Below are 26,651 nucleotides of genomic sequence, written 5' to 3' on the forward strand. Positions count from 1 at the left end.
AGATGCAGTCTGTTTTCTTGCTTAACTCAAATAAAAAAAAAAATATTAAATGGGGTTTCCACTCTCAGAAGTTTCACAAAATTTGCCATTAGCTTTTCAGTGCTCAGGGACAGTTTTTAACAAGAAATTATTATCTCTGGATAGATTCCTTGGAATTATTTTTATTTACAGAAGGGACAAATGTGATGTTTCCTTATAAACTCCCACCATCCTGCCATAAATTTTCCTGTAATATGTTTTGCTATTCATAAACAACTGAAGTAGGTACTTTTCTACAGCCAAAATAAATGGATTCTCAAAGAGTGTAAGTTCATACTGTTTTTAATCAGACCACAACTCCAATTTAATAGCAGTGTTGCTCTGTTACTTTTTTTTTTTAAACTTTTCTGGTTAAATGCAAAAGAGCACTCACTACAAGGGTATTTTGTGTCTCTGTTTTTAATGAAGTGCTTTACAAGAATAGAGAACAAATGCCTATAATGTGACATTCTTCAAAATCTTGGTTGGTTTACTTGTTAGATAGGTTTGTCCCTAATAGCAGTTTTGCCATAAAGTTGCCTAAGCAGAAAAATAAAAATAAGTTATTTTTAAAAGAACAAAAAATGGCAGTTTTGCTCACTGCTCTTTCTTCTTTGATGTATTGGAGCAGTAGCTACTTCTTAACAACTTATTCTCCAATCCATCACTAGAGTTTTTAAAGAAAATACTGATAGGAGCAGAGTCAAGAGACACTCTTGCAGAGAGCTCTGCTCAGAGATTATTTGACAAAATCGTTGGTTACTAGTCTGTGGAAAGCCTTCCAAACACTTGTCCACCCACCAAACAGGAACTTCACTGGTCATGAATATTCCTTCATTCCTTAGAAGAACAGCAAAGCCTTTGACAGGACATGTTGCAACAAACTCAAGATTGACATTCTATCGGTTTGGAGACCACCTACACAGCAACACTCTACAGCTGTACCTCCAACTTCAACATGGACTCACCCTAACACAGAAAACTCCTCAGAGGAAGCTAAAGCAGTCTTTTATGCGTAGACAAAACACTGCAGCTGATCAGAAACACAGAATTAATAAAGAACAAGAATAGGATTAAACAGACTGTTTTCATTGTGAAAAGGAAAATACAAAGATGCCACAACATTGTATCCTAGGCTGGATGCTGTTTCATGAAATATATTTATGATGTCAGCATCAAGATAAGCAAATTTTACTTATACAAATTTGGTTAGTCACAATCAGAAGCCTATAAACAGCTTCAAATGGACCTAGTCAAGGGAGTCAAGTAAACAGTGCTAAATTATGTTTATCCACATCAAAAGCAAGGAAAAATATGCTGACAATTTATATGGCTTTAAATTAACTATATCAGCTGAAAGAAAGCAACCTGAATGGCTGGAAAGACATTTTGTGTGAAGAAATAATCAGTGGCCCCTGGAGCTCTGAAGAGATAGCAGATTGTTAGGATGAAAATCCTACGTGATAGGGAGAGGGAGGAAATTGCATGATTTATATGAAACAGTGGTGCAGTCTCATCTAGAATATTACATTCAGCACATGCCATCACTAGTTCAAAGGGACACTGCAGAACCAGATAGAGTTCAAAAGAAGGTAACAAAAATGATTACAGCATGGAAGGAGTCATCTAGAGAGACTGGAATTGCTTGCTTGAAAAACAGCTGTAAAAAAGAATAAAAAGTTAAATGTACAGAAGTTGGAAGTTCCCTGCCTCATAGGAACAGAGGAAGGGTCACTGAAATTAAAGGTAGGATACTCAAAACTGATCAAAACTAAATGTTTTCATCAACAACAGAACAAAATTTAGCTTTTCTTCCCTTGTAAAGTCACTGTCACCAGTGACAACGCCAACCCCACAGAGAAGCCTTGTAAATTTGTGTTCCAGGAGGAGTCTGAAAACAAAATGCTATCCAGATTTGTTAGAAGACTGGATTTGTAGATGCACAACATGAAGAGCTGTAACTAAAATGGTTAATATTAACAAGCCCCCAGCACCAGAATATAAACTGACTATTTGAAACTAGGAAAAAAAACAAACAAAAACAAACAGTGTGGGAGACAGGCAATACAACATTTGGCCACGCACTCTTTTGAAATCACAAGAAACATGATGTTTGTGGCTAAACTGTTACCTGTTAGATTAACACTAAAACTTATGGATACAGGATTAGTTGAACCATCATCTTGACCCACTGCAATGTGTTTTTATCTGCTCTAGGTTCCTCAGAAAGAATTGCTTTGGGTTTTTTAAAATAAAACCTCTACCAGAATAGTGTAAATATTTTTTGCCAGACTGAACTGCAAATGATCAGTTTATAAATGGAACTCTTTAAGCAGACCTTCAGGTAAATTCTTAGCTTGTGCACATACTGTATGAACCGAGGACAGATATCTGAATGGAAAAAAACCAAAGAGACATCACTCCTGGTATTCAGCTTGGAGACTCACCAATATTAATGCATGTCCTGGCAACCTAAGAGACCTATTGATTTGTAACCATTCATTCAAGTGCAGTGGAAGCCATAATTAGATAAATAGGTTTGGTAAAACTAATCTAAAACTCATTTATTTTGTTTAATGAGATAAAACAAGAAATTAAATATCTGCTCAATGTTCTTCTTTGTATCCTTCAGCACAACAGTAAAAATATAAAGAGATATTAATTTGACTACCATTATTATTTTTTGCCTTTTATGTATTTTGTTGCAGCAATTGCTGTCAAAGGCAATTACAAAGACTCTATTTATGAATTACTGTGTTCCAACAGGCTGAGCATTTCCATCAATCTCTTTTATACATGTGGAATAAAGAGAACAGGTCTTTTAATCATTTGCAGACACTATTTGAGCTGACAGGGTATAACTTTTAAGATGGTATAAGTTTTTCAAGTATCAAAATTCCAACTTTATCATGATTATGTCATCCTTTGGGAATGGCAATTAAACTCTGTTTAAGTTTTCAAAAGTGTTTATAACAGTTAAATCTAACAGGATTATTTATTTTTGTTTCTTAAATAATTTCTTTTCCCAACAAAATGCAAGGAAGGCTACTTTAGAGTATTCCCACACAAAAATCAGTGCTAGCACTGACAGATGTTACAGTTTATCCTGCTCAAGACAAAACACACTTAAGCTTGGGATAGGTTGCATCCTCCTCTTTCTTCTTTGGCAGCTAACTACTAGATTCTGCTTCTGTTCCTTTAGGGCTTGGATCTCCCGTGGCCTTCCTTAACAAACACCACACAACTCAGTTTGTCCTGCAACACAGATTTAGCATCAGACTCACAGCCCACACCCCCAGATTTATTTTTACCGCCAAGAGGCTTCAGGCACTGCAGAAATGACAAACCACAAAAAAGCACTGGGTTGTACATGAGCTGAGATCCAGAGCAGATCTAAGTGATACTTTTGTCTTGTTCCTTCAGCCACCCAATAAACAACAGCTTTGCAACTTTCAAAGCTAACCATGAGTGTGCATTGTTTTTTTCCCCTTCTTTCCGTATTTTAAAAATCAATTGATGCATCATTGACCTGCATTCACCTATGGGATGAAATGGAGCATCTGCTCAGCAGTGTGCAGTAGCTGTCTATTGCAGCAAATGGCTACCACATCCATCTGAAATTACAAAGTGTTTTAGGTCCACTGGGTCTAGTTCTCTTAGTGAGAACTTGGCCAGAAAACCACAATTAACTGCTTATCATCTTAAAAAAATGCATAAACAAACCCCAAACACTTGCTCTCTCTCCCTCCCCCAAGCCAAATATTAAATTCCTGATGTTCACAAGTGATCTGGACCTCAATTTTCTATTGGGTTTTTTCTGTGGGGTTTGAGGTCCTTTTTTTTTAGCTTCAGTTTTTAACCCAAAATTCAGTTTTCCCTCCTCCTCAATATTGACATACAAACTGTCCACCATCTATGTCACCCTGAAGGGCATGGTTGGACACACATTTCTCCCACCAGTGGTACCATTTCAAGCAGCCACTGCTCCTTGCTTGGTGCTGCTCATTCCACAGACAGATGATTGCACAGTGATGATACTCACACATGCACCAGAGAGGCTCAGAAGGGACAGCTGCAGGAGCAGCTACCACAATAAAACACACACACACACAGATAAAACACACCCCATAACAAAACAAAATACTGTTGGACAGGCTCTCAACTATTTCTTTCTTTATTGCTCTAACTCATGTAGCCCATGTATGTCTCAGTTCCATAAAGGCTTGAGTATGAGGTTCAGGAAGTAGGGAAAGAAAGGCAGTCTCCTCAACAAGGAGAAAAAAAAAAAGTTGAATTCTTCACAATCAGTATTTCAGAAAATGAAAACTAGAAATCATCTGGCATTTTAAGATTTAATGGGTTAATTTAGTTCTAAAACTGAAGGCAGAAGATCCTTACTGATGCTATGAATACACATCTACTGCTATTTATAGAGATTGAAGAGCTTTTTTCTCCTTCAATCAGCAGAATATTTTCTTTTTGCACTATAAAAAAGTATATTGACTTTTAATCAGTTAGACCACTGTGTCTCTCTGCAGGAAAATATCTTTCAAAAGAGGAATTAATCAGAGAAAATTTTATACCATAGGATTTAAATTATAAAATTAATAATTGACGCTAGCTTAATACGATGTCCATAAGATCATTTTACAAGGTCAGACTAACCCAAACCAAACAATAAGTTAACTGAGATAAAAGACATAGTGACAATCATGAATAGCTACTGCATTTTATACCTAGAATTTGCAAATACCCACATCCTGCTTCCATGGCTTTTAACTTTAGAGTCCAAATGACTTATTTTTTATCCTTAGATTCATGCCAAAACCACAGGTGTTACGAAAAATGTTTAAATATAAAAGTGTCATGGATAAAGTTGATACATCAGATACTAAAAAGCAAACTGAAATATTCCACTGAAATGGATCGGTTCACATGAACCCTACAGGATCTGCAAATCAGCATGGTTTGGGGGAAAAAGGTGTTTAGGAGTTTGTGCACAGGAGTAGAGCAGTGGATGGCCCAGCTAAGCCTGCCCTGAAAGACTACAGAAGAACAGAGCACTCTCACCCCACCCAGAGGTACAAGGTGTCCCATCTGATGTCCAGCCCTACAGCACCCTGCTGGGCCCAAACCAGCCTTAATGTTCTTTCACTAAGCATTAATATGAACCCTTAGCAGGACATAGCTCACATCCCAAGGAGATGGCTGTGTGACCAGAGCTGCAGCATCAGGCACAGAAATGCAACCAGACCCGTCAGAGGGCTCAAGTGCTTCAGCAGAGCCACATTAAAAGTCTGCAGCCTGAACCATCACATCATACACTGGCTGTACACCCAGCACCTGCCTGGGGCGAGCAGAAACCATGGGTGGGATGAGCACTTCATCTGGAACTGAACAACCAAATTACACAGTATAAAGTTACACTGTATAAGTTACACAGTATAAATATAAAGAACAAGGACCTTCCTTTCCTACATGTGAAATATTACTTTAATTGTTATATGATTAGCATAAATCTGTTTTGTTACAATGGTTTCTGTGACTTGGGTTTAAAAGTTGGCATATTCTGCTTTCCTTTTTTCTTCCTTTTCCCCCTTTGAAAAGCTATCACTGTCTATTTTCAGCATTTGCATCAGCATAAAAGTGCACAGTTTTTTTGCAATTTCCTCACGGCGCAAATGGAATTCAAACCACTGGGGACATACAAGTAACAACAGCTGAATACAAATCTTGATGGAGTTTGTCATAATTGTACAGTATGGTGTTGTTCATTCATCCTGGCAGCTGGGAAATCTAGTGTGAATTAACCAATAATACAGGTTTGTAACCAAGCAAATTAAAGTATACAATTCCACTAAGTGAATTCTGTTTATTTTCCTGTAAGTATGTAAGGGGACAATCAGATCACATTTAAATCAAAAATTTCAACAGGATGCAACACTAGCAGAAGTTTTGCAAATACACTAATTTTACTTTCAGCGGAGTTGATCTTATTTCCTACACAGACTTCCTTGATAGGTTTCCAAGCCATACACAACAGTGCCATATCTGAGGATCTGCAAGCTACGTCCCTTAGGAAGGGGAGCAAAACCAAAAGTGAAACCAGTGAGATCCTTGTCCAACCAAACAAAAAACATGCAAGGCTGATCAAACTTGCTTCTGCAGTCCTCAGCTGAAGGCTTTATTTCCAACACAAGACAACAGAGACTTAAAGACTGAGCACAGGCAAAATGAGATCAAAGAAGTTTCAGCTGGAGCTCAATTTGCAGCATGGAAAAAGGGTCACTGTCAAGTCTGGTTTATGGTAGGCAGGTCAAAGAGAGGTTTATCAGGATGTGCTCTGGACCAAAGCAGAGAAAAGAAACAGAACCTCTCCCATAGTTTTAAGCAAGCTGCTGCATTTTCAATGTGTCAAGAAATCTGTGTCAATTTGCCACGTGATGGCACCTATTTCCCATGTGTTGGCACTGGCACCAGCTAGTGCAGCATCTGGGCTTTCCCAGGGATGCTAGAAAGCAGCTGACATGTCAGTCCAGGAATTGCCAGCCTCACTCCCAGCACCAGTGTAAGACCACAGGCAGTGGGCATCATCCTGTCAATCAGGCTAATCCTCAACCTCAGGGAGAAAAATAGCTTTGCCTTCTGCAAAACTTACTAGGTTACTTCCTAGGGCAGAAGTGTGGGTTTATTTTCCATTTCATTCAACTGTAGTTAATCAAATCCAGGCATAATTTCTCTGATGTCATAACACATTGGCTAATTAAGAAGTATTCTCAATTTAGTAATTCACTGAAGACTGACTATGAAACAAATTATTATGCAAATAAACATATGAGACACTGAAATTCCCCACCAGCTACCATGGTCGCTGTTGCTAAAGCTATTTTATCCATTTCTCAATATTTCATGTGTCACCAATCACAGAGCTGACAAGTTTAAGGATACTATATGTGATATGAGAGAGATAATTATCTTAATCCAATACATTTAGCAGGAATATATAATAATCCTGATTACAATAGGAAAAATTCAAGACTACTTACCACAACTATTTTTAGTCACATAATAGCTGCTAAAGTGATGGGGGTATTAAGTCACTGAGTAGAACTTCTGTGGCAGACTTGAAAGCAAAATGTCACCAATATCAAGCAGTCAACTTCAATAATACTTCTGACAATAAAACTTTCAACCCACTGAGTCAATCCAGCACACTCGTGTGCTGATTTCAGCCAGTACAACATCTACACAAAACATCCCTGCATTTTTTAATGCAGAAGAGATGTCAAAATTAAAGTCTCTATAGTATAAGCATTGGTACCAGAGAAATTACTATGATTTTCTTCTCTTCTCATTAGCAACACTGGTAAAAAGAGCATAAAAGTGCTAATGAAATGTGCTGATGGAACAAAATTGGAGGTATTGTCAAAACCCATGCAAGCAGAATGGTGTGCTGGAAGATTAGGAGCCTTCAAGAAGTGCAATATTAGGAGAAGGGTGTAATTCAGCAGCATGAAATACAAGGTCACTCAGGCACCATGAAGATGAGAAGCTGCCAACAAGGATATGGACTGCGATAAATATCAGTCATTTGCGAGAGGATTATCTGGGTATGAAGCAGATCTATGTGCTCAACTCAATCAAAACCTAAATATCAACCACCACCACGATGGACTGTAAATTCTGAGTGTTTCCAGCAGCCAATTTCTTACTTCCTGGCAAAACCTCATCAACAAACACTATAGTCTCCCCAGCTGCCAAATGTATTGATTAGAGAATAGCTACATGAATGGCATAAGCAACTGAACACTCCTAAGAGGAGATGAAGAAAAGCTTAGCAGAATGTAGGTTGAGAGGATCTGATGCTTCATTTAATTAAAACAGATTGCATATAGTTTGATTTTTTTTTTCCTCTGCCAAAGAGGAGCTGTCTCCAACAGCATGGCAACTGCTAGTGCCAGAATACATGATAGATATCCCTAATGCACTCCAACCCTCCAGCTATTTTCAGTTCAGGAACCTTCTGTGCCTGACAAAGATTATGTATCCTCAATATATTTCTCTTCCATGAACTTCTCCAGACTCACCCTGAACTCATGTGAACTTTTAGCAGCTGTACCACAGCTTCTGTAGCTCATTTTCAACCTGTAACAACCTACAGTCAGTTTACATCCTGACAAACATACAGCAAAGTAGCTGCTCAAAACAAAGCTAAGGTGAAGACAATCTGAGAACATCTGCCTGGCCAAAGACCTCTAGGAAACTCACAGAAGTAACTACAAGGTCTTAGAAGAGAATAGCCATGGGATCTCTTCAACTTTGATCAAGCCAAAAGGTACATCCCACCATGAAGGTTTCTACAGACCAGCAGGATCTTTCACACCATCAGAGTAATAGGGTTTGACACCATGAAATCCAAAAGGTTTTCCAGATCTGTTGCTGTGACAAAGAGCAACATTCATATATAACAGTATTTATCTGTGTGTAAATAAGAGCCTAGAAAGCAGAAGAGATGATTAAAAACAGATGTGCCTCTGTGTGTGCAAGACAATTCCTCCTCCTTCTGAGCACTTCCTTGCTCTCTGAGGAGCAATATTAGCTCCATAAAGAATGAAATTGAGTGCGGTGAAAAGGAGTTTTGGAAGGATGGAGTGACTCCCAGGACCACACTAGACCTCCAGAGGCACAGAAATCTATTTCATCACTAGTCACAAGGGAAATGGAAGAGAAGAAGATATCTTTAACAGGCAGCAGGAAGAGCAGCACAGACAGTTCATAAGCAAAGTACTCATGCCTACTACACATACACTCCACACATGACTCTAGGAGGCAAGCTGGGAAACAGAAGGGTCTTTCCAGAGATTTTGAGAAAGGACATGGCAGAGGGGAACAGTTCCACAGGGCATGATGACCCTCTACAACAGATCCCTCTTCTGCCTTTTCACGAGCTCTGACACACACTCAGCTACAACAGCAAAAGGTTGAGTCATTTTCTGCTATTTTCTCCAGCGGAGGATGACGAGTAGAACCTACACCTCGCAGCTCAGTGTGCAAATGCAGTCTAATCATCCATGCCATCTTGGATAACTGTGCTACACCTGCCCTAAGAATGAATATAAGAAAAAACACCATCAAGGACGAGGGTCAGGGACCCATCAGGTCCATGTACAGTTCAAAGTTCAAGTGCTTTAAAAGAAATATTGGGCTCCGTAGACAAGGAACTGGATGTTTACTTTATCTAAATGACTGAAGCAGCGGAGTGTATTCATGTTTATTGTTCACAGCACAGAAACATCCAAGCAGGATGGTTACTGCAGCTTTTTCTACAAGGTGCTTTTCCATCTCCAAGTTCTTTACTTGTATTAGTACTGGGCATATCCCCACACAGAAAGCAAAAAACACCTATTTGCTCTCTAGTTTGGGGGGGTCACTGAACTGAGAGGGAAATCTAATTCTGTTACACTGTATTTTCAATTAACCCCATCTCTGGTCACAATTTTCAGATAGTTTAGTATGAAGGGCCAAGGACTGAGATGTCCAAATAGATTGAAAAAATTATTTCACCCCATACTGATTTTCAAACTGTAATCAATTCTTTTAACGTATTACTACCCTCTACTACACAATGCTTTCCTTTCCCCTGAAGCCCAGGAAGTATTTGAGCAGCATGAAGTGAAGTACATCCTTAAAACAATTATAATACCTTTAACACTTCCATTATATTTTATTACCCACAGTCCCCAGGCATGCACACATGTAGATTATCTGTGCTTTGTAGATGTGGAAGCAAACTGCACTGCAGGCAGTCCCTGAGCAAGTCAGCATCAGAAGCACAACCCCTATTCAGGGGTCATAATATTTTTCTAGGAAATTAAACAAGCCAGGATTTCAGCTGGTCAGCATTTACTTGAAAACAGCTCACCTAAGTGAGCAACATTCCTGATGAAACCAGCTGGACAAATAAGACTCTCAGCTTGGTGTTTGAACAAGCAAAAAGGCACAAAGAAAAAGTCACTGGAGAGGAAGAACAGACTAAGTTTTTTTCATAAGCAAACAAAACCCGCTGAAAATTAACTTAGGATTAACTTGAAATATTTTGTTGAGTGGGGGGGGGGAAGGAATATTTGTGTTACTCCTTTTTCCAACCTTAAGACTTTTAAAATTTTAGGGTCATGTTTAAAGGGAAAAGTATAAAAATTGCTGCATTTTATTGTTCTAACACGTCCCTTTCCTCTCCCAAATACTGTCATTTTCAGGGTGAAAGTTATTCTTCATATTAAACAGAAGTATATGAAAAGTGTCATGCCCCTAAAAGTCCATTTCTGGGGGGAAAAGGCACATACACAGAGAGACAGGGATCAACACAGGGTACTACTAACAAAAACAAACTGCTCCCTAGATGATCACACATGTAGGGAGACACTCCAAGCACATCAGGTGCCCACTTTGTCTCCAAAGAGAACCAGTGAATTAACAACCCTGCTGGACTCTTTGTATGACCTGCTCCTCTGAACACCACACTAGGCACTAATCCTGCTGAGTAATTCCATCTGCAGGACACTCCCTGCAAACCCAGAGATGGCAGAGCACAGCATTCCCATTCTCCACATGAGACCAAGACACTGGTGCAAAGGTCCTGCTGTAGCTACGCAGCATCTCCACACAACATCTCCCACTGATCCAAGGTCATTTAATCATAGAATGGATTGGTTTGGAAGGGACCTTAAGGACAATCTAGTTCCAACCCCCTTGCCATGGGCAGGGGCAACTTCTGCTAGATTAGGTTGCTCAAAGTCCCATCCAACCTGCTCTAGAACATTTCCAAGGACGGGGCATCCACGGCTTTTCTGAGTAATGTGTTGTGGTTCCTCACCACCCTCACAGTAAAGAATTTCTTCCTAGCAGAAGATCTGCTGTGTTGACTCCAGACTGCCTTACAGATTCACCATCCTCCCTCCAGTCTTCCTACCAAGACAGGTGGTTCAAGAAAAGCTTTACAGGATGACCCACGGGGTACCAGGAAGCGAAGCCGTAGGTGACACCACCACTAAATCTGTCACACTGTGTTTGCTGGTCCGTAACACAGAACATCAGCAAAAGCAGGCAGAGTCTCAGTTGGAACTCTGTGAAACAAGAGAGGACCAAAGCTTCATCAAGCACAAGTGAGGAGCTGCATGACCCAGGAGCTACCCAGGCTTCTCACGGGCGTGTTAACTCACCCACAGCAAATATTTACAGAGTAACTGTTGTAGCACTCACTTGTCAAACGCTTTCAGTAGTGGTGAGGAATAACCATCGGAGTAAACCTGCGGCTGCTCTGAGTGGTGTCTCCCTAAAGTGTCATGAATCTGTTTTGTTAAAACAGTGCTTCAGACCTGCCTGCGAACTAAAGCTGCTACCAGCAGCAGTTTCTCACTGCTTCTCTGCTCCTCATTGCACACTTACTCCATTTCTCTAGTAGTATGATTTTAATGAGGAGCAAACCATACTCAATTCAGAAAAGGACTTTCTTCATTGGAAGAAAGATATCCGTCACAAACATCCCTCTAGGGCAAAGCAAGACTTAGCTGTTTAACTAATTTAGCTCAGTGTTCATATGGATAACTTGGATCGTAATCAAGTGGATTACTAATTCACCAGAACAATAAAAATCATTAGGCATCTCCATACAGGTTAGTCTGTTTTGTATGCTGAATGTGCTGGAGGAAAGAAATTAATGTACAACTGGAATCTGAATCCACATTACTCAAAAATAGCTATTCTGTGAATTTATATCCTACCTTAATCCTAATTATCTTCCTTGCCTCTATATCCTCTTATAACAAAGCATTCACCCAGGAAGTTTGGTTTGAAATTTACACCCTGGTACATTTCACAACAACTTCCCCATGCAGAGAAATCATTTATTTACATGGGCAAAGTACTGTAAAGTTGATGAGGGTACAAACACCATACTGACTTCCCCCCAACTCTCTGCACAGGTGTTTTATCAGTGCACTGAAACAAAACCGCAGCTCGCCTGATTCCCCGCACAGACAAACCCAGCCCCGTGTGGATTAACCCACCCCCTCATTTCGACTGCTCAGGAGGTGGGTTACAGTCCAGTGTCGGCCTGCAAGTAAGATCTCACCAGACTGACTGCCACTGATCTGATGGCAATGCCACCCCCCGATATGGCTCCAGTCAAACTGGGAGAGTTGGGAGAAGCGAGCAGCTGCTGGCCACTGCAGTTCCCAGCCACGGCGGTGTCACGCCGTACTTCACCGGAGCACCGACCGCCCTGAGAAGACACACCACCAGCCTTTTGAAAAATGGGTGAAATCAGCTGGGAATCTCAGTGATGCCCACCTGACCCCACGGCCTCACTGTCAGGAGACACGCGAGGTCGAGGATCAGGTGTGTGCATCCCAACTTCACTCCAGCCCAGCTTCCCACGCTGCTGGGCAGGCTAGAGTTCGCTGCTGGAACACGCGTGTGCACCGCTGTACCTCCTGGCCGCGGAGGGCAGCTGTCATCCCGCACGAGGGGAAAAATACAGAGGGGAATTACCACTCGGGGAACCCGGAGATGGGACAGGGACGCTTTCCCACCCTGTTATCGCATCTTATGCTAGAGCTGGCAGAGGTGGCCGAACCCTGACCCCCGCGGGCACCTCTCCCGGTGGGTACGGAGGTGCCGCCCGGTTGCTGCCCGGGCATCCTCCCTCCCTCCCTCCCTCCGTCCGTCCCTGATTCCCGGTCCCTCGCGGGGCCAGCGCCGAGAGCCCGCGGCCTCCCGCGCACCGCAGCCCGGCCGGGGGCGCTGCGGACGCCGCCCCGCCTGCCCCGGGCACCGCGGCCCGGCGGGCAGGGCACGGCAGGGCAGGGCAAGGCAAGGCAGGGCAGGGCAGGGCGGGGGCGCTGCCCCGGGCCGCCGGCGGCTCCCTCGCTCTCTCCTCACTCACTCACTCACCCGGCCGGCGGCGGCCGCGCTTTTCCTCCGCAGCGTCAGCCCGCTCCGCAGCAGCGCCGGCAGCTCCCGCAGCTTCTGCCGCAGCTGCACCGGCGGCGGCGGCTCCTGGGCTCCGCCGCCGGGGCTCCAGCTTCGGGCCAGCTCCGCGCCCTCACACGGCGACGGCATCTTCACGGAGCCCACGGCCATGCCGCATCCCTGCCGGGCTGCGGCGCGCAGAGCCGCTCGCCCTCCCTCCCGCCCGGCCGCGGCCCCAGCCCCAGCCCCAGCCCCAGCCGCGCTCCCAGCAGCGGCAGCACACGGCGGGCGGGCAGGCGGGCGCTCCCCCGCACGCAGCGCGCAGCACTCGCGCTCCTGCCCCCGCACGGCTCAGCCCCAGCCGCGGGCAGCCCCGGGCGGCGCAGGAAGCCCCGCCGGCCCTGCACCGCTCCCGCGCCGCGGCTCCGGCGGTGATAAAGTGCAGGTAATGAGGAGGGTGGAGGAGGCGCGGGCGGGAAAAGGCAGAAAGTCCTGTTAACTCCTTTGCGCTCAGGGACCGCCGCCCGGCCCGTCCCCACCGCTCCTGGCGCCCCGCACGGACCCGCACCCACGGTGAGAACACGTGGGAGAGTGGCCGGCGCGCTCCGAGACTGTGGGTCCGAGCCGAGGCGAGAGGGGTTCCGGCTCCTCCAGGGGCTGGGTGGCCTCTGCTTCCTCCTGGAGTTTGTCAAGACGGGGCTGGAGGAAGTCCCAAGCAGCCTGGTGTGACCCCCCAAGCACTGAGCCTGCCTGGGCTGGAGGCTTCCTCGCGTTCCCACTTGCCCAAGTTACTCTCTGGTCCAATAATTATTTATGGCTGCAGGGGGTGAAGACCTTCTTTGTTCCCTTCCCAGTGGTTTTTTTCACTCAAAGAGGTGTTTCATCCTCCAATGCAAACCAGCCTTGATACTGGAAAAAGCAAGCATTTCATCCCAGGTGAATGACTTGCTTCCAGTCATCCAGGTAATCCCTGCAAGAGAATCCTCAATGACAGAAACCAGTTTCCTATTTGTAAAAGACTTGTCTAGAATTCAGTTCCATGAGTTATGGGGTCTTTATTTAGTCTCTGGAGCCTGCCTTTTCTAGCTCATGGTACAGAAATTTCTTCCTCTGCCAGACTCTATTCTCTCTTATTTAGATCACAGAACTGGTGGTGATGTGGGTCTTCCTTACGTATATCTTCTGCCTCAAAGCTACAAATAAGGCTGACCTGCTCATCCAGGATGAGTTTACCAGTGCCCAAATGTCTGAGTAAATGACATTATAGTCAAGCCAATTTCACAGCCATATAAGAGAGAGCTGTTGCCTTGTCCCAGCCAAGAGCTCCCACTGGTTTCAGGACTGACCTTAGTACCCCTCCAACCCCACAGGGAACTCGATTAACCATGACACTAATCTTGGGGGAAAAAAGCAAAGAAGGAATAGGTTTTTTTCATCACTGATGTGCTCCCTAAGCCATCTCCTCTGGGATCACAGGGTCACACATAGTAGAAAGACAGCAGATGTGCCCAATCTGTGTCAGGGTACCAAGACAGAGAACAGCCTCTTCCAGCATCACTGTGACATTGGATTATTTGTCACCTGAATGCAGCAGCAGCCTGGCCTTTCAGCAACACTGGCCTGACCTCAGGCTGCTGTGAAACAGTGATCCTACTTGCAACCCACAGATGAGTTACTCCCTTTGCTACCCTTCCGTGGGATCTGGTAACCATCAGACTCCATTCAGCCCATCGATCTGGTGGAAAAATAACACCTCAGAAAATATTGGATTTTCCATTGGCCGGACAGATGAATTGATCCACCTTGTGCCCAAACAGCTGTAGGATTGAGGAGAAACCTGGAAGTGAGGTAAAGCAGAACTGCTCCTTTCAGTAGCAGTTAAATCAACTTAACCGCATCCTGTGTGCGTGATTTGATGGGCAGCATGAATCAGGCCTCTTGAAAGGGACAGGGTTTGCTCCAGCCATATTCTGGCACCACCTCCTTTCTGCTGCTACTGCCCATTACATTAGCTGTATCTGAAAGGTTAAGTGTAAGAAAATAATCACCTATTTTAGCAGTGATACAGCCCATTGCATGATACCTATTGCTGACACAAAAGACAGAAAAGAGACAGGGTAGTGACAGCCTTTAGACAAAAACTGTGCCACAGACCTCAAAATGCCAGAGAGTCCCAACTGGCAGCATCAGCACCAACACTTTTGCAAGGACAAGGGTGATTATGACAATCCCAAACATTGTCATGTCCCAAACATTTCTATTATTATACTTGATTTGTGTTTCCCAACTGCCCTGCAATGTAGTTTTGACAGCTGTGTTGCCTGGCAGCCACTTTGTCACAGCTCAGGATGTAATTATGAAGAGAAGTGTATCTACACCCAAAAGAATAATGGATCCTTAGTCTATGGGCTTCACAAAAGGACCATGTCCTTTGTCTGAGTCCTTAGACACCGCTACAATACAACCCACAGTAAGACAACTCAATAACATGGGACTTAATGTGACAGACTGGAGTATAACCAGAAGTAATTTGATTATGTTAAGAAAGGGTAAAATTATGCCAGTGCTCAAAATTTTTTGTTTTTTAACTAAGCAAGATAAGCATAACATGTAAACAGTGTTGAATGAGAAATAAATATGCCCTGCAGTGTGTTTAAAAATTATCAGCTGCCAGACCACATAATATGGACTATCAGTTGTCAAGAAAATTAAGTAGATAGTAGATAGGCCTTTCTTCTAGTTTGGATCATTGCAATTTTGGGGAGGATTGTGGTAGGAACTGTATAAAATTAAATTTCATGTTGCTTTTTATGTTAAATGACTGAAAGTTTTGCATGGTGAATGAGTCTGGGTTTTTTCTGCACAGGAAAGGGATGGGGATGGGAGAGCAAAACTAGATCTAATCAGGAAGTATTTGGCAAAACAGTTTCATTAAAAAACCCCAGAACAGTGTTTTTCAGCCAAAATGTTTAGTTCAGAGTATCTTGCTTTCAGTGATGTCACTGAAGGCACAGCAGGGCTCTGAGGGACTGTGGTTCCTATTCTTAACAGGTTTGGCCTCCAGGTGACTGGATTTCCTGTCCCTTGTAGACACCAGCAATAACACTAAAGGATTATCAGATCCACTGACCATGTGCAGACATTGGAGATTTCCAGTTCTCCAGATGAAACACCTTTAATTTGGTCCAATATAAAGCAAAACTAAGGACTTACTCTATCTGGTGCTTTCTAGCAAAAAATCTAAACTTGAATATACCTTCCAGAGTGGAGTCTGGACTAGGCTTTGTTCCCTTACTTGCAAGAGTCCTCATATAAATATAGAAACATCTATGTTTAAATAGATACAGGATGGAGTCTGGAGACCTAAACAACTCTACTGCACTTTGCAGATGTGGAGCCTGGGAGTGTCTGCTTTTTGAATGTGTTTGTTTTTCTTTCATGGTGTAGCACAATCAAAAGAAATGCAGTAAAAACAATGCAAGCTGTTTCATGCCTGTATGTGTTTCACATCAGTTTTTAAGTAGATCATTGCAAAAAGAATTACCTGGTATCAAACATTTCTTGACAAAGCATAATAAACTCTTCTTTTGGTCTTAAAGTATTAGGAGTACTTGACTCTTGAAATAATTGATAGATGTCGCTTTAGTTTTCCCTGCATGAAATGAAGATAGGCAGTGCAGAAATAGAATTGCAGAGTACTGGTGTGCAGGAGCCACATATCACTGACAGGCAGCAGTCCTCTTTGAACATTTGCTCTCACCAACCTGGCAGGAGGCGTTTAAAAGAAAGCAAGCTTTTTTCCAAAACAACACCACCCGCTACACAACCAGCCAAACACTACTTCCTCTTCCTCAGGCAGTCCTGCTGGAGTGGGAATGGGGGGGATGCTTTCCTACCCTTTCAGAAACTGAGTTGATTTTCTTCTCCCCATCTCTTCAGAAAGCTAGCAAGCAGGTTTTTCTTTGTAACACCTCTTTTCCCATTTGGGAGGAGGTGAGCTGTGTACTACCCACCTCCCACGTGGCTGTACGACATCCAGATGAACACCAAAGGAGGTCCCTTTCTGTGGGATGCTCTCCTGACAATTATATCCTATAAATTTTAGTTTGCCAAATGTTACTCCAGTCCCAATACACATTAATTGCAGACTGTCCCTGTCATGCTCCAAGATCCTAGCAGCTCTCAGGCTCCTGACATGGAGAAACCTGGCCTGGCAGATTTTTGTTTCTGCCTTTAAACACAACATGGGAAATGACCCTGTAAAAGAGAAGGCCTGGGAAAGGCTTTGCTCCATTCTGTCACTTGAGTGTCTGACGGCAGTATCAGGACACATTTCCCAGTCCCAAGAAGTCCAAGAAGTCCCAAGAAGATGTGCGTGCCACTCATCACTTCACCCACAGCACAAGTGCAGCGGGTGACCATTCAGCCACTGTGCTGTGAGCCAGAGATAACACTGCAGAAGTCTGGGCACCTCTCACCTTTTCCTGCTTTGCAATTCTTCATTGGTTCACTCAGGTTCAGAACAAAACCAACCCATCCACAACTCAGAGCTCCTAGGGATGTGCTTTCCGGCTGAATAACTTGCTTGAGACTTTTGAGTTTTTATGTCTCTTCCACCTGATCAAAGACTGGGACATCAGCTGCATTGTAAATGCTGAATATCACCAATTTGCTATGGATATAAATAGCACAAATTCATTATCAGATAGAAGGCATGTATGTGGCTAGTGACTTAAGCTTAGAAGTACTGCTTGTAGTATTTCCAAAAAGTGAAAGATCTGCAAAATGTAATGAGTGTTCTGCTCAGTAGCAGAAAGATGCCAAACTGGGAACAAGAGATGAGGAAGCAGGAAAAGTGGAGGGTTGACTTGAAAGAAAGAAAAACAGGAGAATAATGACAAAAAAGAGGGAAGAGGTTAAAGATAAAGGAGATGTATGAGTAGGTGAAATATTTCAAGCAGTTTCATGATTTGTGTGACTCATAGCTGGATGATCTGAAGTTGCCTCTCTTAATTCAACTCCCAGTTTTCACTTGACAGCCTGTGAACCTCTTCAAGTTCAGCATCTCACCCTTTCTCCCTGCACCTCACTAAGAGCCGCCTGCCCCTCTGCCCCCAGCACCTCTTCCAGCCTTCAAAACTCTCGAAACATCTTCAAATGGCTGTGTTCTGCCCGTGAATCATCCATGGAACTGGGACATGATCTCTGCTACTGACTCATCAGCACTCAAAGATAGGAGAGCTCAGGAGCATCCTGAGCCACTGCATTTGTTGCTGCTGTGGTTTGAACCTGAATTGTGAGAGGACAGGTGTGCAAGAGGGTGTTTGAAATCTCAGATGGGTCTCTTTGCATTTTCTTTAGCAATTTGACCTTTCTTAAAAATCACTGAGCCATGATGACAAGGGAAAAATGAATATAAATACAGCATTCTATTTACATTGTTTGGTGCGTAGCAAACTTTTGCTCTCATACAAACCCAAGGAAGAATGCATTTGCTGTTGTAACTGTGATTTCCCAGAGCTAATGAACCTCACTCAACTCTTCAGTTTGATTTGTCTTTTTAACATACTTGGTAGCAGGGGACCTTATGATCCCTCAGGGAAATTAAAACTCTTAAAGCTCATCTGTCTGGCCTTTTCTATCAAAACAGTGCTGTCATTGAGCTGTTGCTCTTTTACAGGCCAAAATTAAACTCCAAAGCCAATAAGGTCCTCAATGGAGTTTTTTCAGTTTGGTTGGTTGGTTTTTAACTAAACATAGAAATCTCAAAACGACAAATCAATTTATTTTAATTAAAAATTTTAAAAGAAAACACAGAAATGGACCCACAGAATTGGGGAGTTTTTTTGTCAGCTACAACTGAAATTCAAGTTCCTTTAACCCCCAGACACATAGGTATATACATGATTTTTTTTTATTTTTTTTTAATATGCAATGTGAGAAGCTTTACATATATTTACAAAAGAGATTGTATAGGAAATTTTGAAAGAGACAAATTGCAATTAGGTGCTAAATCCTCACAGGCAATGGAAGATTTCCCCTGTGTGATTAATGGTTAATCTGCAAATGTATCTCTTCTTCCTTAGCTGTTAAATTCTCTGTTTATGTTTAAATTCATGTTTTCTGTTTTAATTCGTATTTTATGCTGCTTCTCCATATGTGCATGAGGACACTTTAGCTTCATTTTGTAGAAACTGTGTTTAAGATACTGTGCTGCCTCTTTGAGCATCTGAGATTTCTCTGTGAGAGAGATCTTAATGCTTAAGCTCATCAAGGATATTTAAGAGGCGTTGAAATCCAAAAACTATTAAGTCCTTAAAAGTATTCTGAAACTAGGCAGCCAGTTAAGAGCTGTGGTTAATGCTTCACTGAGGTAAAAAGTGCAGCACTTCATATGAGACCTCAAAGTCTAGATAAGGTCTCAACCTCAAGACACAAATCCATACAAAATCAGACTTCATTGATTCCCCTGCTCAGAGAGGCACTGCAAAAATGAGAGAGAGAGAGAGAGGTAGGTTTCTATAGCATATGTATCCCTAGAGTGTCTACTCAGCTTTTGTATGAGGGAGCTACTGTAATGTAATGACTTTCTCATATGATTATATTATCATTTGCAAAAAGAGATTTTTGCATTTATGTGTACACAGATATGAAAAGTCACCTTTTGTTTTAATTACAGGGCCAGTATCTCTCACTGCCTCCATGTGAACAGACCTTAGCTGCACATAATCCCTTTGATGAAGAAAAAATGCAAAACCACATGCCAAATATTTGGAGTTTTTAGCATAAACCTGGATCTATGCTGACAAGCTTTTCCCAGGGACAGTAACATCAGTAAAATATTTTCGTTCCAAGTTCCTGAGAGGTTGGAAAAATCAACAAAAGAATAGCATGAGATAGATTGCCAGAAATAATATTACCATTTTAGACATGAAACCATCTCACAGCATCATGTGAATATTGAAATGCTCTAAAACATTTTCTTTAATTTAATTTGTTTGTATTTGTTCTGGGTTTTATTTTGTTTTGTTTTAACTATGCCTGACTTTTCCTGCTGAATAAGAGGACTGCAGCTGTTGAACAGAAACAGGGAGGCAGATGACTGGAAAAGAAAATCAATTGGGGGTTCAGAAGACAGTCTGCACTGTCTGGGGTGGTGTAGGTTTGCTTAGTGACCAGATAGGTTTCTCTGGCATCGTTAAGAATAACATGAAAGGTAGTGAAGTACAGCCATACCAGCACTAGCAGAGATAATGAGGCTGTGGACAAATCCAAGTGGCTTTCGCCTTTCCATTTGGATGGTGGTAAAGGAGGGAAGGCTCACTCCAGCAGGTCTGCTGGCATAAGCAAAGTCCAGGGAGAGATACTGCCTTCTACATCTGCCAGTGCAGGAAGGCAGTGACCATGTGCCTCAGGTGTAGTGAATAGATCCACACAAGAGCATTTTCAACTCTGAATCCAGAGCTACAGCTAGATGAGCCCTTAAATCTCACTCCAACAGCACTCCTGGGACCCCAGACTATTCAGTTGTTCTGTGGGAAAACATGATCAAAGCAAACTTGTCATCCAAGGAAGTAGCAGACAGCAAGGGCAGGGTTGGTGAAGGAGAGGTGGCTGACTAAAACAGCTCTCCCTGTGCTGAGATACCCAGCACACCTCTGGAGAAAAGGAGAAATTGTCTTTGTCCTGCCCATCATAATCTCCTCTCCTTTCAGTCTCCTCTAAGTGTTTACATCTGAAGACTTCTGAAAGGCAACAGGAGTCAGGGAGTTAAAGAAATTAGGATAGCAAACCAGTTTGTCCTAAGACGTCAACGTAGATCCAGCTGAGACCACCCATGGAAGATTAGGGATGTTGGCTTGTGGAGAGGTGGGCTTTACTGGAACCCCAGCTACAGAGCTGTACTTCTGCATGTGAGCAGTACCAGCTCTGGGGTCTTCATGCATTTACCTGAAATGTGTTTAGATTACCTGTCCCAGCCAGAACTGTGAAACAAGGCTCTTACAGTGCAGGCTCCCAACAAGCTGCATCAGCAGCCATGTAAAACCTGTTGGAAGGGAGTCACAGTAAGCACATGGTATTGTACATGCAAAAGACATGAGTTGGATCTTTCTTTCCCGCAATAAAAAACTATTCCCTCTCACTGATGCCCTGGAAAAATGCCTTTTATGTACTTGGCCTGCAAGACATTTACAGTATTTTCTTAAAATTAGATACACTGTCATTAGTAAACAGTATTATATCTGTAACTGTAATGAAATAAAATGATGTATTCATATAAAGATAAGCTATTTATAGCAAAATACCAAGCCAAATTAATCTAATTAATAAGTTGCTACTGAACATAGTAATTTACAAACAATTCGTAAACTATCTAACGATGTATAAAGCAAACAACAGCATTTATCAAAGGAAATTTGAGACATTTTGCTAACTAGAGGACTTGGCTAAACAAATACATTTGTAGCTGGATCTAATTATTGAATTAGGGCTTAAAAAATGCTGTTATGGCAGCCTGCCTGGACTGTTGTGGTTAGACAATAGCAATTCTTCCCTTTTCTTCCAGTGTTTTCATTCATTTACAGCACAGTTTTTAAAGGATAGGGCTTGGAAGGGAGTCCAGCATCCCACATCACAATTAACAGTCAAACCTATAGGATAATAATTAGGACATACACTATTGCCCCAACCTTATATATGACTGCCTCAACAGAGTCAGATGTTTACAGCTAGGTAGTTATTTCTAAACATTGTCCTCGGCAGCAATTCTAAAACAAAACACTGACACTACTGACACTACTACTGAGAAAAATATTGAATTACATATTTGAGTTTCTCTTTCCCAATTCTTGTCAAACTGTATATGTCTCAGGGAGACAGATCTGCAGTTTAATTAAGACCTAGGCAGCTTTCTGATAATAATAAACTAATGGACTGGTAAACTACTTTTACTGGTGTGTGGTTACTCAGTCTCTAATACTGTTTGGTTCTTCTGACTTATTAGAAGAGGGAAGAGTAAATACTGTTGTGAATCTTTCAAAGGTTAAAGTGTCTCACTTCCCACAGATTTTCAACAAGCTAATAAAAGGCACCTGGGAAAAGAGGAATATAGGTGGCTGGAGAAGGCTGATAAAAATAGGATGAAACTTAGTGAGTCCCCCTGAAGCTTGTATTAGACTTGTATTACAAGCCAAGAACATCTTCCTATCAACTTTCACTGAAGCTGACAGTCAGTAAAAACTGATTATTAATTTAGTATTTCATGAAAAATTCTATTTTGGCAAGTGCAAATGCTGTCTGAATGGGAAGTTATTAAAACTAATTGGGTCATGTAAAACCAGATAGTTTGTCTGTGAGCCCCACTAACAAAGCCTAGCCAGACTGGGGAATGGCTGAGAACTGATTCTGTTTTAGAACTCTGAAGCACATTGGATCTCATTAACAACCAAATAAATGCATTTCAAAATGGAGAATAATGTAGTGGAATCAGTTCCTCACTCTGATTCTTCACTTTTGGGTTCTAGCCATCTGTAGTCTATCTACACAAGAGCCACAAAACCAGGCCCCTTTTCATGTCAATGGAGAGAAAGAAGACTTTGTAGGTTTGAATTCAGCCACTGTGATTTGAATAAGGCAGGTCCATAAAATGCACTGCAGACACCTAAATTTTACACTGCGTTTTCATTCACATTTCTGTAAAATGGACAAAAATTATAACTAAGCCATGAGAGAACATTTACATTATCCTTCATCCAAAGGTAACAAAGCTCTCAGGCAAATGTCTAACATACATGCCCTACATATTCATTGTCTTGGATATCAACTACATGCCTTAATTAAATAAACAGGGTTTATCTTTGGTTACATCACAAGAAAACTATAAATTGATTTAAAACTCTTTGTTGGTATCTCCAAGACAGACACTGTGTCTGAAACCTTTGTCGAACCCAAGGAATAAAGAAAACAGTGACTGTGAGGTAAGGCATATACAAACAGAGTTTGCTTCCAGAGAACAGTTGTTTAACCTGTTCTCTGGAGGCTGTGTTGCTACAGGTGAACACACAGCACTTAGTCTGAGGACACCATTCAGCCTGTGCTTTCCAGTTAGTAGGCACAACAGAAGAGAGGAGCAGTAAAGGAACAGGGAGTAAAGTCACATTAGGATTCTCAGAATCACTCTAGCATTCACAGAAGAACTCACTGGTATATTGAAGGTAGTGAAATAAATCAGTGTTCACCTAGTTTCAACAACACTGGGCTGAGACTGCTGGACTAAAACTGCCAAATTCTTCCCTATTTCTTCTTTGGAACTGTCACAGATAATCTCTGGTCAAGTAGCTAGCCAGGTGCTGCTTGCCAGCCCTGCTATTGGGATTATGAACATCACAACCATCGTTTCATTAGGACACCAGCCATAAGTCCAGAGCCTCTGGCTTGGCCACAAAGACGTCAACAACTACCAAGGTCTGCTAAAATGCAAATGTCTTCTTCCCCAGAGGAAAACATGAGGGGCTTCTGGGGCATTAGCACTGACAGCGCTGACAATCAGCACACTGACTACCATATGGCTCTGTCTTCCTATCATTTGCATATCCCTGCTTTGCTTTCTGCCACTGTACAAGTTCCCCTGACAGAGGCATGAAACCAAAGTACCAAGTGGCAGAAAATAAAAACTGAGGTTGTCCCATACTCCCATAAAACCTTCCTTCCCACCTCGCTCCACTGATACTTCCAAATCTCAACCCAGGCCTTCCTATGATTCTCAGATGATTTAATTAGCTCTGAACAGATAGATCTCGTGATCAAAAGAGTGTCAGAAATGCAAAGTAGCGTAAAAGGACACCACCATACCCAACATTCCATCAAGGCTTCCAGTGCCCATTGCCTTCCACGTGCACAAAGTTTCACATACTGAGGAGGGGGCATGAACCAAGAACTTGACTACAACAGTTACCTTTCCTCCATCAGCTTGACATGAAACCCACAGAAGAAGGCTCTCTTCAAAGACACTATTTGGCATGCAAAGTGTCCTGGGTGCATGGGTAACAATCTGCTATTGGCTATGGTTAACTCTTCTCCATTCTTCCTAAACAATAACCCAGGAATAAGTGTAGCCTTGTATAAATGAAGCTAAATAGGTATTTTTAGATCCAGGACATGGATGAGAAACCATTTCAGTGGAAGCAAAATCTCCTCTAGTCAGTGGCTACACAGTAAACATCCTTACTCACACTCTGGAACTACTTAAAGCATTTGATGCTGTCTCAGAGGCAGAGTTCCTTTTCCTGAAATAAAAAGGCAATGGGCCAGTGTAACAATCTGAAATGGTCTGAGCTTTTTCTCCAGCAAGGCACTCAAAAAATAATGAGATTGAAAATTGCAGCTTTATCAGAAACTATCACGCAGCTCCTTTTCAGTGTCTACAAGCAGTCACTATGTACAATAGTTGGAAAACCAAGACTTTTGGAAAACCAAGACTTATGTTCCTAGTTGTTACTTGGAAAATCATTTGTATCACCTTTCCAGACATTGCATAGCATCATCCAGCAATCATTCCTGGCTGGCTAGGAAACTTGTCTCTGGTAGATTATAATCTGGTCTTAGTAAATCATGCTTTGGTCATCCATCAGCTGACTATAGCATGCAGGGTATGTTCACAGGAAACTGCAATTACTGTAAAACACTGCCAGGCACCTTCTCAGAAAAGCAGGCTCTCACACACATGCCACATTTTGCTACCAAAAGAAGCCATCCTGGTGTACACAGCTCTTCCCTCGGGAGGAATACACAGTAGAACATACCATGGACCTGAGTCAATTTATGCAGCACAGTGCCAGAATGTGCCCTATAAGAACCCCATATAATTGGGGAAATGTATGTTTATGAACACTCATGCTCAGCTGAAAGATTGCAAGTGATAACAAATTGAAATTGTTTTTCAAATTTGTTTCAACACTTAATTAGGTTGACAATTAAATATTTTCTTTTTAGAAAGATATTTATAACAAGCATTTTAGTCATCTAATTAAAATGTGATGCAGAACTCATAAGCCTGAGAGCCCAACTACCCTGTATGTCCAAAGGGAAAGACATGGATACTAGCACATAGTTCAGGGCACATAACTAGTTAGATAGATAATGTAAATATCTATCTTTGCCTTCATTAGTTTGAGATAATCTAAAGTCACGTTCCAGTTCAGGCTGGTCACCTGAACATACTTACTTTTGATAAAGCAAGGAAGCTGAAGCAGAGCCGTTTTGGACGTGGTGAGAATCTCACTACTGCCACGTGCAGTCAGTAGCACAACTGGAACTTCAGCCCACACTTCTGCTCCTTGCTGGCTTAAGTATGTACTTATGCCCTGCTCAGTGGGGCCTGTAGAAACAGATTCCAGCTGTTATAACAATGCTTTTGTCTCTGGCACACATCCATGCAAGGGACTCCAGCTTCTCCAATTTCCTGAGCATTGCTAGTTTCCTGCAAAATCTGGAAGCATCTCAACATTCTTCCCCATTTGTCTGCCAATCTGTGCTGCAGGGCAAAGGGTTCAAGTGGTTTTGTTCACTATTATCCAGTTTCTCTTTTATTTCCAAAACAGTGTGAAGAAATATCTAGGAATCCTAGATAATAACATTTCATTTCTTGTCTACTGTCCCATGGCAAAATTTAGCATTGCAGAAGATTTGCCTCACATTCACACTGACTCCAGTGGCTATTTCTTCAGTCATTAAACACAATTTGTGTTCTTCTTAATAGCTATTTTCCAGCATATCCAGCAGAGTACAGCTTTGGGGCGGCTCTGGGGACTGCTTTTCAGAGTGCAGTGCTGCTCTCATAACAGCACAACACTGGTTTGTGCTGGTGTGGCTGGTGGGGCCTGGAGGTGTTCAAAAAAAGAACAAAAAAATATTTCCACACTGCTGGCAGTGGCTGTGTCGCCTTATCTCCCACCCTCATCATTCTCCTGGTTTATCCCAGCATAAGGCTCAGGAGAAGTAATTGACTAAAAAGAATTATCTCAGGAGGAGAGCAGCCTTCAAAGTCAGCACAGGTAGGCAACTTGCTTTTTCTCTGTATCAACAACACGACTGTTTCAGTTTCACATCTCACTGGCAAAATCAGGAGCAGAACAATGTGAGGCTGCCTCATCTTTCTGAATGGTTGAGCATGTGTTCTCCCTCTGCTCCCAGGTGGCTTCAAAGCACAATCACTGTCTTTTGTTGATGATTTTTGCTTTCTGAAAGATTAAATTCTACATCCTGGCTTTCAAAAACCCAGTTGATAGTGTTCTGTCTTTGCCTGCTCTACTGCATATAGAGGCAGTAGCAAAATGCCAGCTTGGGAGTCAGTGCAGTGTGACTGCTGTAGTTTTGACACTCAGCCATGCAGAAGGCTTTGGTCCATACAGGAAATAGTTTTCTAACTCCTCCACATACAATTTTCAGTTGGAAATTCTTTGCAGGTTTTTGTTTCCCCTCACCTGAAGCTTTACAAATGAAACACCAACATGAATTGGACTCTTATGAATCTTTTAAACAGCCCAGCTAGAAACCATTTCATATTCAAGAGAAAATGAGGGGAGAAAAGTTAAAAGCAGAACCCCCATTGATAGGTTTTTAGAAAAGCATGTCATGCTACAATGTCACCTTACCTTTGCTCTTGA

The 26,651-nt window shown here is 42.3% G+C and overlaps 1 protein-coding gene across 1 annotated transcript in view; it reads right to left on the reverse strand.

Annotated features, from left to right (window-relative positions):
- The window catches only part of RAPGEF5 (Rap guanine nucleotide exchange factor 5), a 157,471-nt gene extending 144,278 nt beyond the window's left edge, over positions 1 to 13,193 (reverse strand). The window contains exon 1 of the mRNA XM_058831236.1: positions 12,970 to 13,193. Coding sequence (XP_058687219.1) covers positions 12,970 to 13,158 — 189 coding nt within the window. The 5' untranslated portion in view covers positions 13,159 to 13,193. The remainder of the gene's footprint in view (positions 1 to 12,969) is intronic.
- Positions 13,194 to 26,651: the final 13,458 nt, after the last annotated feature.

This window comes from Poecile atricapillus, chromosome 2 (assembly GCF_030490865.1).
Source record: "Poecile atricapillus isolate bPoeAtr1 chromosome 2, bPoeAtr1.hap1, whole genome shotgun sequence".
NCBI classification, from domain to species: Eukaryota; Metazoa; Chordata; class Aves; order Passeriformes; family Paridae; genus Poecile; species Poecile atricapillus.